General features: G+C 36.9%; 1 protein-coding gene across 3 annotated transcripts in view; it reads left to right on the top strand.

Annotated features, from left to right (window-relative positions):
• The window catches only part of CDC42BPB (CDC42 binding protein kinase beta), a 102,648-nt gene that overhangs the window by 55,749 nt on the left and 34,407 nt on the right, over positions 1 to 12,492 (top strand). For all 3 annotated transcript variants that reach the window (XM_076345497.1, XM_076345496.1, XM_076345495.1), the window contains exons 6-14: positions 624 to 717; positions 2,055 to 2,255; positions 4,065 to 4,313; positions 5,297 to 5,376; positions 6,383 to 6,549; positions 6,649 to 6,768; positions 8,623 to 8,756; positions 10,324 to 10,566; positions 12,258 to 12,368. In XM_076345497.1, coding sequence (XP_076201612.1) covers positions 624 to 717; positions 2,055 to 2,255; positions 4,065 to 4,313; positions 5,297 to 5,376; positions 6,383 to 6,549; positions 6,649 to 6,768; positions 8,623 to 8,756; positions 10,324 to 10,566; positions 12,258 to 12,368 — 1,399 coding nt within the window. The remainder of the gene's footprint in view (positions 1 to 623; positions 718 to 2,054; positions 2,256 to 4,064; positions 4,314 to 5,296; positions 5,377 to 6,382; positions 6,550 to 6,648; positions 6,769 to 8,622; positions 8,757 to 10,323; positions 10,567 to 12,257; positions 12,369 to 12,492) is intronic.

The raw sequence follows: 12,492 nt of genomic DNA, 5'->3' as shown, positions 1-12,492 counted from the left end.
GCCCTGCTCCGAGAGCTGGGGGAATTCAGTGGCTTGTAGAGTAACTGCTGCATGTATACAGGATGCAAAGGTCTTTAGGTGTCTGTAGAAGCAAATGTGCTGTGCAATAGCATATAGAAAGTCTAGCAAATGAAAAATACTGGCCAACAGAAATGCTGGGCAAAATGTAGAGAAGCAGTAAAAAAATCTTCCTAGATAGCAAGTTAGAAGTTAGTTATAAATCTTGGCAAAACCAATGAAATTAAAAGATTGCCTTTTCTCTTTTATCTTTCTTGCCTTTAAACAATACATTGTGATGCATATAATCTTGACATTGTGTTGATGAAGTAAACTGCCTATCTGTTACAGTCGGTATGACTCACTGTAATTGTTCTGCTTGGTTATTTGACCATTCGGAGTTCAACTTTGATAAGCTTGAAAATCTGATGTAATCTAAAGCTTCAGTATTGTGGGCAAAGTTTTAAGTTGGGCAGGAGGAGAGGGTCGTAACTGGTGCAATAAAGAGAGTTTGCATCAATGGGTATCCAACATAAAATTCTTTGTTATTTTGATGCAAGATTAATCTATACAAGCAGAGCTAATACTATATATTTAAATCTTTTCACTTCTTTCTATTGTAACAGGGACATAAAGCCTGATAATGTCCTTTTGGACATGAATGGCCACATACGACTGGCAGACTTTGGATCCTGTCTCAAAATGAGTGAAGATGGCACAGTACGTATGAAGAAAAATTTAATTGGGTCACTGGTAGTGGGACCTTTTAAGTGAGTTGCTGGTCTTAAAGCTGTTAGACATTGTCAGCGTGCCTCAGGGAGGTGATAGATTGTAAGCTTATTGACATGCTAAAAATTAGGGGAAGTGAATAACTCAACATATTTATAAAAACATTTTGGATATCTTCATCTCTTTGTTTTACAGGCTGGTACCTTTTAAAGTTATCCTTTGCTATGTTTTTCTATTTTTCACCTTTTCTGCTACTAGCCATTTGAGTTCTCATGAGATTTTTATGAACTGTCCAAAGACCCTGTGTTAAAAAAGGATAGAAGTTTGATGATATTTATGTGCTGGAATCATAGGTGACCAGGAACCTAGCAGCCATGACAGATTTGAAGTATAAGTCATTCAAAATGAGGAGATGATTAACAAGCAGTTTATTTTATATGCCTTTTAACAAATCGAACAGCAACATCATGGTGATTGGCCATCTTGGCACCAGATTGGATACACCCCTAAAAGCTGTATCACTCATGAGGTTTTTTGTTTTGCGTAGTGTAGGGTGCTTCCAGAGGTGCCAATCCTGCCAAAATATGGCATGCAACATAGTTCACTGATTTTTGGCACAAACTCAAGTCTTGGTGACATTCTGTAGTCATAAAATGCCTGTCAAAGATTTACCATATTAAAATGCAGAATGAATTGGAAGGAGCCATTATAACTCTGTGTGAATCCTGAGAACATATTCCTAGAGATCAGAGCTGCTCTGCCACTGTCCTGGTGGTCAGGACTTCCCTACTACTTGGGCACAGGGCAATTCCCCACCTTACCCCTGTATTGCATCCAGTTGCACAACTGTGCAATAAGCCTTAAACCAATTTCTGACATAATAAAAATAGGGGTCTGCTTGCCCTTGCTATCCTCAAATGAAACTGTAAAACTCGGGCATAGGACTTGAACTCCCTGCTTATTCATTTCTCATTTCAACTTCTGGCAGCCAATTGTAATTTTAAAGTATAAACAGATACAAAGGCAAAACATTATCTCCTCTTATCTTTCTGCTTTCTCACAACAGGTATGACTATTTTGGGTTTCTACTGTGTTCAGAATAAAATGCATCAACTGATTTTAGGTAGAAGTAGACTGGAACTTAATCTTTGCAGTCTTTGTTACTTTCTTAATATTTTCTTTATTTTGTTGCTCTGATTTTTATAAATCTCTTCCCTTTCCAAAATCATGTCCTGGTGTCTCTGTTGTCACAAATACTACTGCGTGAGTGAGAAAGTTGCTGAAGGAACCTGAAAACTTACGAGAATTATGTTTGCCTTATTTTTAAGGTACAGTCATCAGTAGCAGTGGGTACGCCTGACTACATCTCTCCTGAGATACTGCAAGCAATGGAAGATGGAATGGGAAAATACGGGCCAGAATGTGACTGGTGGTCACTGGGTGTCTGCATGTATGAAATGCTGTATGGTGAAACACCCTTTTATGCAGAGTCATTAGTGGAAACATATGGGAAGATTATGAACCATGAAGTAAGAGATCTATTAAATCTCTGTATTCACTGAGATTATAATGTTTACAGAGAAACTGTTACCACTTAAAGATACTGGAGTGATGGTAGTTCTTTGCTTTTTCAACATGTTTAGAACCATATTGTGTAGGTTTGTTGGTTCAGGTTTTAAGAATGTTTGCTTCTTTGTCAAATTGATTTTTTTTCTCTAAATGTTGATGTTGTTCTTGTTGGAAAATCTAAGCAGTCATCACAAAATCGAAATTAAAACCAACCCTCATGTTAGGCCCATTTGAAGTTTCCTCTGGGCTGTGAAGGAGAAATGAAGTAACTCATTATTTAAACAGCTGCGCACATTTTCTGTCACACTGATAACAGTACAAAAAAGGGAACAGGCAAGTCAGCCAGTGTAGACATGAGCTGCATGAAGAACATGAGGTTGCAGGGAGTTGCCTGGAGTGGAAGTGGTAGAAAAACGTGAATTTGAGCTTCATGAAGAACATGAGGTTAGGGGGTTTGTCCAGTATCAAAGTGGTAGAGAAGAGTTGGAACTTCTGGGGTGCATTTTGAACATTAGAGAATAAGAATAAACCAGTTCATGGTGTCCTTTCAAGAGCTGTATTAGGAGGATGTGTTTTTGTGAATGCTCATCCCTAGGTAGCTGGAAGCTGTTGCATAGGGTGTATTGTTGCATTTTCTTCTCCCCGGGATGAGTACAGTTTATTGGTGTTTACAATGCTGTGCTCTCACAGCAAAGCAGTGATGGATAAGACATGAAATTCATGCCAGAGCTGACACCCTTGCTGTAATGAATATTAATCTCTCTCTCTCTTGCTTTAATTTCTTCAATGAACTAACTGGTTGCAAATGTAACCAGTGTAAACTTTGGCTACCTGGCTCTTAAACTACATGGGAGGAAATTTGAAGCTGTTGTCCTGCAGACTTAACATTTTAATCTCATTTGGACACACAATCAATATGATTGTATGTTTTTCAATGGAAGTTTTAAAGTTTAATTTCAATTATGCTGATTTGGTCCTTAATGATCTCATTTTAAACTCGAAAAGTTGTATTATAAAAAGATACATATATATATATATATGCTTTTGTCCTTTATTGAAAAAAACAAACCAAAAAGCCCTTCTTGACTATACAGTGGTAGTAGTAGCAAGCTAAAATACAGAAAAAGTTTCCCCGATTTTTATCTAGAGTAATTTTCAAAGTTAGTGGTAAGTACAATTTTTAGATCTTCTGTTTGTTTATGATAATATAAATCTTTGCTAAATGTGGATTATATTTGGTACGAAAAACAGGTGTTTAACCTATAAATTAGAAAAATACATCCTTAAATGTAACAACGTTTTGCAAAGAATTGACTACCATCACAGGTTTTTAAGAGTTGAAATTAAAATCTCAAGGAGTACATCTTCAGGAGATCGGTGGATCTGTGATTAAGAATACAGTGAGGGGCTGCTTTTATTGTATGATCTTTAATATATTGTAGTGTGTCAAAATTCCTGTATGTCTTTAGGAAAAAAAAAAAGCTTGCTTTTCCTAATAGAGTTACTGTAATTGCAGTTAGTTTCAAACAGATCTGTATTAAAGAAATTGATAAATGATTACTTGTCCTTGAAATCCATTTTGAGACAAAAAGTCCATCACTGAATGTATTGCCTTGGGCTCTGCCACTGCTCGCTGGAGCTAGAACAATGTTTGACTATTCATTTCCAGTTTTATTGGTGTAATTTAGCATGTTCTTCTTGAAACTACTGTTGAAAGTTACAGAATGGATTCCTTCTCTAAAAATTTCTCTATTTGTTTTGTTTTCTAGGAACGATTTCAGTTTCCATCCCATGTTACAGATGTATCTGAAGAAGCAAAAGATCTTATTCAGCGACTTATCTGCAGTAGGGAGCGTAGACTGGGACAGAACGGAATAGAGGATTTTAAGTCTCATGCATTTTTTGAAGGACTTAATTGGGATAACATCAGAAACCTAGAAGCACCTTACATTCCAGATGTTAGCAGTCCTTCTGACACCTCAAACTTTGATGTAGATGATGATGTATTAAGAAATCCAGTGAGTCTTTGTTTTTAAATATTACTAATGCAAGTATGCAACCTTGCTGCACTATAAGGTAGTAGTGAGAACTTATTTCAAAATAAGTAATGTAAGAGATGAAAAATAAGTAATTTCAAATGTGAAAAATTCAAGTTTTTCATCTCTTTGGCATTTTGGGTTATCAGAAATCGTGAGCTGCTTTTCTAAATAGTAGCACTTGCCAAAATAGACTACTGTTACGTGGTCAGTCAAAGTTAAAACATATTTCGGTGGAAAAAAAAACACTTGGTTGCCTTTTTAGTTTACCTTTACAAGGAGCTAGTATTTGGATTTATTCCTTTTCAAAGGTGAAAAAAAAAAAAAACAGTCTTCAGAAATACACATATATTCTCTGTGCAGCTTGCAATCGCAGCTGTCCAGGTGAGATATCTCACGCTGCTACTTCCCCACTCACTTAAGAACCAGGAGGTTGGTTTTTGGAGTGGGAACATTGGTGTTCCCCTCCTCCATTTCTATTGTGTAGTAGTTTACAAACTTGGGTCAGGAGGAGCAGAAGGCTTTTGTGGTAATTTGTTCATCAGCTTTTATTCCAAGAAATGAAGAGCTTTTGGCATGTTTTTTTATTACGTATCTAACAGTAACTAGCATACTAAAACTAACAGCAAGCATTTTGGTCCCAGGTCACTTTTAATTAGGAACTTGAAATTTCGGGTTTTCTTTTGCTGGTTGCATTGTGCTTTGAACTTGTTGAAATGCTGCCCTTTCAAGTGCTGGTTCAAGAGGCTCCTAAATTCAGGTCATTATATAAAGTGTCCTAATCTGAAATAAAGTTCACCCAGGGACAATGGAAGGCTATACAATGAAGCATAACTGCTAATTGTCAATTGGTATGCGCTAAGAAAAGTCTTTCCGTTAGCTGTCTAACTGCTGAGGGTAAATCAAATGCCTTTAGCTCTGTATGGGTTCTCTTTCGGCTTTTCATGCATGTTGTTTTCATGCAGGAGGTGGTGCCACCAAGTTCTCATACAGGCTTTTCTGGATTGCATTTACCATTCGTTGGGTTTACATACACAACTGATAGGTAAGCAAAGGATATGTTGTTCATTAAACTTGTTTCCCAAATGCAGCTAATTCTAGGAAATTCTCATGTTTATAAACATGTAGAAAGGTTGATGTCCATAGGTGTACCTGCGGACAAACATTTATCCCTTTTTTTTTTTTCCAAGTGTCTGAACATATTTTGATCAAGCTTGCCAAGATTAGGTGCTTTTGTATTTAATATTTTATCTATTTGAAATGAATGAAAGTTAAGGGACTAGATGTGTCACTTGCAATTGGGTATAAACTTGCTGTTCCTGCATTGAGAGGCTGAGAGCAAGTCTTGTCCACGTTGCATGTCTGCCAGGAACAGTTCAGGGTTAGTTCATTGGTCCAGAGTCCTGCTGGCAGGCTAAGTTAACATAGATGGTTCTGAGCGTGGGCAAAGTGGCTCACTTTGCACATCTTTGAAATGGCCTCCATCTGACTTCAGAGATCCCTCAAACATATACTTGTCTGTGATCTTAAGGTTATTCTGCCCTGTTTGTTGTTCCATTATTTCCCTTTGCGGGGGTTTGTTACCCCATGCAAAACTATTTCAGAAAGAACCCAGTACACACATCTCATCCTTTTCAGAGTGAGATCATGTGGCTTAACTTAAATCCATCTTTGTCACACTTTAAACTAAACTTTTGGGTTTGTTTCTCAGCTCTCTCAGTGCAGGTACACTTACCTGCTTACTTCTCTGTCAGGTAGTAGTAACCTTTGGCGTAGGACAGTTAACATTTTCAATCATTTAGGCAGGTTGTAAAGTGAATATACGTCCTCATCATTAAAGTCCTGAATGCAGGCATCTTAATTCTACAGCAGCATACACAGTAGCTAGGGAATAATAACTTTACCCTGACAGTTGTCTCAACAGTAACAATTACTGCACTAATTGTTCTTGTAAATTTAAGGTGCGTATTTTGGTGGAATCCCAGCATGTCACTGCTATAGACTGCTGTGAGTATTTATTAAAATGTTCTAACTTATGTATTTGTTTTCAGCTCTTTATCTGATAGAGGCACTTTAAAGAGTGCGATGCAGTCTGACACTGTAACCAAAGATATGGATGTACAACGTGACTTAAAGAACACTTCACAAATAGAAGGCTATGAAAAGAAAATACGGAAATTAGAGCAGGAAAAACAGGATTTGAACAGAAAACTGCAAGGTTAGCGGTGTATATTTGTTTGGATTCTTAGTTCTGCTCATTAGGATGAATTGGAATGTATTTTATTGAAAATCTTTTCCTTCCTTTTCTGATTTTAAGAATCTACACAGACAATGCAGAACCTCCAGGGTCCAGTGTGTGTTACAGTAAATACAAGCCGTGATAAGGAAATAAAAAAATTAAATGAAGAAATTGAACGGTTGAGGAACAAATTAACAGGTAAGCCTCTGGCATGGTAATTATAGTAATGCAATTTAATGTTACTTGGAGTAGCAAAATGTGCTGTGTTTTTGCAACAAGTAGAATTAATGTTCTTGGAAAAAAAAAAAGGTTTTTTTAAAAGTCTCGTTCAGTATTAAGGGGCATTTCAGTTTTTCCAGATGAGCACTTAACTTTTTCTTCCACTTGCTTGGCCTGATAGCATATACTAGCGTGGTGAGTCTAGAGTACAATGAATTGTCTGGATGGGTTCAGTTAAATAGTTTTTGTGATGTCTCTATAAGTCTCAAGAGATCCTGTTCTCTTACTCCTCCTTTTTTTGGGGGAGGGTATTGTTTTGGAGCTGTTTTACTGGAGGTAGGTGTAAGAGACAGTGGGGAGAGAAGACTGGTTGCTCTTCAGTAGCATAAGGGGATAGGTGGGAGGATGTGTAATAATAGTTCACATTTAAATATTTTGAGCTCCTGCTCCCTTTGTGTTTCTGTCTGGTGATGCATTAATTAGGAAGCACTGAGCATTGCAGAAAAACAAATACTGGCATCTGTCCTGAGACAAGACTGACTCATCCATATCACTGAAAATCTGTTGCTTGACAATGCTGTTAGTTTATCCATACAAACCTCCTGTTAGCATCTAATTTTTAAGTGGGAATCAGTGATAAACAAAATGGTAGTTCTGAATCCTAATGACTTGGCTGAGAAGTTTATAGAGGCCTATAGTATAGCATAAGTGAGTTCAGATACCAAGTTGCTGATACTGATTTTTTTTTCTTTTCCCCTGCAGTTTGGCAACATACCCCCTTTGTAGGTGCATGCATTGAAAAAATCAACTCAGCCCTCCTAAGTAGATTATCCTTCCAAAAAAAGCTATTCTTGTATATTCTGGAATTAGGTTTGAGTCAAAATAGTTAGATTAAGGTGCTATTTCTGCAAATGGTTCAGGTTTATCCAGTTCTTCATCCGATGGTGTCCTGTTAAATATAAAAACTAGCAGTATCGTCTCGTTTAAAAAGAAGTAGTATTGGTTCATGTGGAGTGGGAGGAGGTTTATGCTGAAATGAGAAAAGGAATAATACTTTAATAATTAGAGCAGTGCTTGGGATCCCTGAATACATAGGTCCAATCTCCTGTTCTGCCACAGACATCGGTGGAACTTGAGTGAGACAGTTATTCCCTGTGCAATTTCTTATTTGTTTAAAAGAAGTAGTAATTAAAACCAAATGGAGAATGGCAGTTCATTTTCTTACCAGCTCTTACGACTGAGTGGAAATACATAAAGGTGGTTAGTTTGTTGCGCTTAAAGGTGATAATTTCAAATCAAGTTGGTTTAATTTTCTTTGAGAGTGAAGAGAGAATGACCAGGAGAACGTGCTGCCAGGAATACGGGCAGTCGGGTCTCCAGCCTGCCTCGTACAGGATGGTATTTCCTTATAGGAAATAAATAGTCCTTTCCTGTCTTGCTGGACGCACTAATGACTGATTGTAGCCTTGCTTGTCATATAATGAAAATTTATATATTTAGGAGACAAATTACTAGAACTGGAATTTGAACAACTCAAGTTTATTTCAATGTTTTCAAGGGCCAGAAGTTGCATTCCTGAAAAACAAAACAAAGCTCTGTTCTAAGGCTTTTTCACTTCAAGATCACAGTCTTTGGGAGGATTTCTTTAATAGGCTGAGAAAATTAAAATTATATGGAGCTGTCAATGCCCCAAAATAACCTTAAATAGTCTAAAATGGTGGGAACGGGAAAGAAGTTGATTTTCCAAAGTGATGCCAGTTTGCTTGAGTAATGTTGCTTGCTTTATTGGTGTAAATTTCAGACCAGTTATCTTTAATATGTATTAATCTACAGATATAAGTAAACTGGAAGGACAGCTTGCAGATGCAGTGGCTTTTCGACAAGAACATGAAGACTCTATACACAAGTTGAAAGGACTAGAAAAACAGTGCAGAGTACTGCGGCAAGAAAAGGAGGACCTTCATAAGGTATCGATCCAAAGATAAACAGGTTTAAAAGTGGTCATGTAAAGTAGTTATAGAACAATTTTGTTGTGATTGCTATTTTAGTGTTCTAAATGCTGCTTTTTAAAAACTATACTGAGATGCTAGTGAACCTCTTTATTTCATTAGCAATACAGTAGTTTTCCAAAGTAGCACACTTTCTTTTTTTGGAAGTTAATAGGCATCTTATTTATTTTAGATGCGTTCTGCTAGATGGAACAAACACCTAAAGAATGGATTTAGTTTAACTGTTTAATTATTCTCGACTGTTTCAATATACACAGGAGTTAAACTCAGATCTATGGCTAGTCATCAGTCCTGTAGATACCAAAAAGCATATATATATATGAATATATATGAAAGAGTTAATAGAGCTAGGTCACTGCTCCAGCTTGAGCCCACTTACCCTTTGTAATACCAAAAAGTTAATTATTGCTTAAGGCTGAGGATGACTTTTAGGTAATTGCTGAGTTTATTTACTATTGTGTAAATTACATCTTTGTTTGCTTCCTAAAATGTAACAGTATCTTACTTTAAGTCAGCAAACTATATTTTGCAGTAAAGTAAATAGGGGGTTGCATATACTACATACCACTTTCAATAACATAAAAAAAAGCTACCTGTATTCAAATAGCTAGTTTTGGAAAAGTCTAGCAGCCATATTGTTCATGTGGCATTTAGATGGACCCAAAAGTAATCCATGGGCCAAAATCTCTGGGGTTTTTGTCCACTAGAATTTAATAGTCTCTCTTCTGTCTGTTAACCACTGGTAAGGGTTGTTTGCCAGAGCATATGAGTAGCAGAGAAGGCAAATCTGCTCCTCCTGGTTTGAACACATACCTTTTGGGAAGTTAATGAATGCTCCTGCAATACTCCTACTAACGGCAGAATTTTTTAGAAGTCCTTTGGCCACTAGACATTTATTGTGTTGTCTAGTTTTGTTCTTTTTCTTATTTTTTCCCCACTCTCAAATGATTTTACGTAGAACATTCAATTTGTATTCTAATCTTGTTAATTTTTGTTAACTACTTGCTGTAAAGGGAACAGCTTTTATACTTTCAATAAAAGTATTAGAGCTTCACAGTTTGTTCTAAGGAATATTCCTCAGTTTTCTGAAGAATTTCACAAGATTTGCTGCAGCGTCTCAGTGCTGGTAGTGTATTTGATGGCTCCCCTGCATGTGCTGTCTGCTAAAACATTCCTTTAAAAAAAAGATTACTATTGTGCATGTAACATGGTGTTAATCTGAAATTAAATTATTTAGAAGTGAGGTGGCCTTGTGTAGTCAGGTTTATAAGAAAGACTTCTGTAACAGCAAAGGTACTCCTGAAGCTGCCACACTAGAAGCAGAGTAACTGCTGTCTTGGTATGTTACTGCAGCTGCTTACTCAGAAAAAAAACTTTGTATAAATTAAGTATTATAAATAATACTTAAAAGTTATGTGAGGAGGTTGAGCTTTCAAGTCATGTAGGTCCACTTCCTTTCTTCTTGGAAAGAATATATGGAGTTCAAATGACTTTTTTATTATTATATTTTTTTTATTTAAACCAGCAACTTGTAGAAGCCTCAGAGAGATTAAAGACGCAATCCAAAGAATTGAGGGATGCCCACCAGCAAAGAAAGCTAGCTGTGCAGGAGTTCTCCGAGCTCAGTGAGAGGATGGGAGACTTGCGGTCCCAAAAGCAGAAGCTGTCCCGTCAACTTCGTGACAAAGAAGAAGAGGTGGAAGTGAGCATGCAGAAAATTGATGCTATGCGACAGGACATCCGTAAATCGGAGAAGATTAGAAAAGAGGTAGCTTGACAAAACAGCTAACAATAACATGTTTCAGCTGCTGCTTATCCAGTATCTCAAATGTGATCGCATTGAAAAATCAGGACTGTTAACAATAATTTACTTTGTCTGTCTATAAGAAATTACCCTGGTAACTCTTCCATATAACTTTGCTACAGATCACAAAATAGATCTGGATTTTGTTTCTAAATGTTTTACTGATGTATCAGGAAACGAACCGATTCTTCTTTTTTGTTCGTACTCGGGCTGATTTTTAATCTGGAGGAAACTATTCTTGCTATATGCCCAGCTTCTTAGTTCTTGTGTTGTGATTCTTGTAGACTTTGACTCATAAGTCAGCTTGAAACCTGGAAGGCTTAATGTCTTCACGTGCTTTAAGGTTGGAGTATTCTGACTTAATTTTTTTCAAACTGAATTTTTCTCTTCAGCTGGAGGGAGGAGACACAGCCTAAATAGGTGGTTTTCCTTCCTCTGTAGTTAGTCATTGTAGAGAATGCCCGTAATATCTTTAAGCAAGTTAATTTCCAATTAGTATTCTAGGCAATTTATAGTTTTACGTAAGATGAAGTGGATAACCAGAAGAGGGCATAAGAAATTGCTATTGTGGTTAACCTGTAGTGTTTTAATCACTGAAAAATCACCAAATTTTATGTATTCTCTGGGGGAAGTGTAGAAGAGAAATTCAAAAGCTTTATAAACATTGCTAGAAAACTTCTATCAAATTGAAGGGCAGTCTATGAAAATGCAGTACGAGATGAAGTTTCTTGTCCGTGAATAAGAAGTGGTAGTTAACTGGGAAAGATAAAGGTGTCTGTGGCACCATATTTGATGTGTAGAGCTGTGGCGTCTTGTCCCTAGAGCAGAGTGCAGCAGGTATTCAAGTGTTGTTGCTTATTCAGTTAAATATTTCCATGCAGGGCTTTATAATCTCCTGTCTTTGTTCTTACAAATTCATCTGTTCTCCGTTTCCTAACAGCTGTATCAATCTTCTATTCAGAACATAGACTATAAGTTCATTATCTTAGCCCACAATTCTAAATACAATAATTTTAAAAACAACTTTGCTAGTTTAATTTGAATGCAGAAAAATAAATCTTACTCTTCCTGTCAGGTTTTAAAACTGTGCCGCTATTGCTTGAATTGCAACAGTTGCCTTAGTTGTCACTAAATTGTCTTTCTGATAAGATTTCTGAAGTCGATAAATGGATGATCAAGCTTATTTTGTTCTGTAATTGCAAGGTGAAATTGTTTGGTGTTCGTATTTGAAGTATTTTGCAATAATTTAGCTCAAAGGTTGGGATTTTTAAGCTGCCTTAGTTGATACTGAGGCATGGAGCTGACCTGTAAATGTGGGAGACTTTTTTCTTCTTTCACAACTGCAATGACTTCCTAGTGCCATTTCCTTCTCTTAGCATTAATAGAAGCTGTGCAGTTATCCCAGCACATACTTGGTGTAGTTCGTATCAGTACAAAAAGTCATATAGTGATAGTTCTACTGCATGAGACGGATGGATGCCTGGATCAATGAAGGGAAAACAATTATTGTGGCATTCTGAGATGATTGTTATAGTGGTGTAACGTAAAACAGAAATAAGGAAAAACTTGCTGCTCATCCATATGGAGGAAAGCAAATGAATGATACAGATAGCACTATCTTGTGTTGAAATGACTTAAAACTACTCTTGTTGCAGCTGGAAGCCCAACTTGAAGAAGTTGTAGCAGAAGCATCAAAAGAACGCAAGCTTCGTGAGCATAGTGAGGTCTTCTCCAAGCAACTGGAAAATGAACTGGAAGCTCTAAAGGTTACATGTTTTTCGACAAATTTTTACCCATGACACGGGAGCTGCAATAGTTTTGCTTACTCAGCTGTTGATACCTGTGGGAGACTTAAACTACAGCATTACTAGAAGCCTGACCTAACCTGTT

The sequence above is a fragment of the Aptenodytes patagonicus genome, chromosome 7, assembly GCF_965638725.1.
Source record: "Aptenodytes patagonicus chromosome 7, bAptPat1.pri.cur, whole genome shotgun sequence".
In the NCBI taxonomy this organism is placed as follows: Eukaryota; Metazoa; Chordata; class Aves; order Sphenisciformes; family Spheniscidae; genus Aptenodytes; species Aptenodytes patagonicus.
This window is presented reverse-complemented; position numbering and strand designations above follow the sequence as displayed.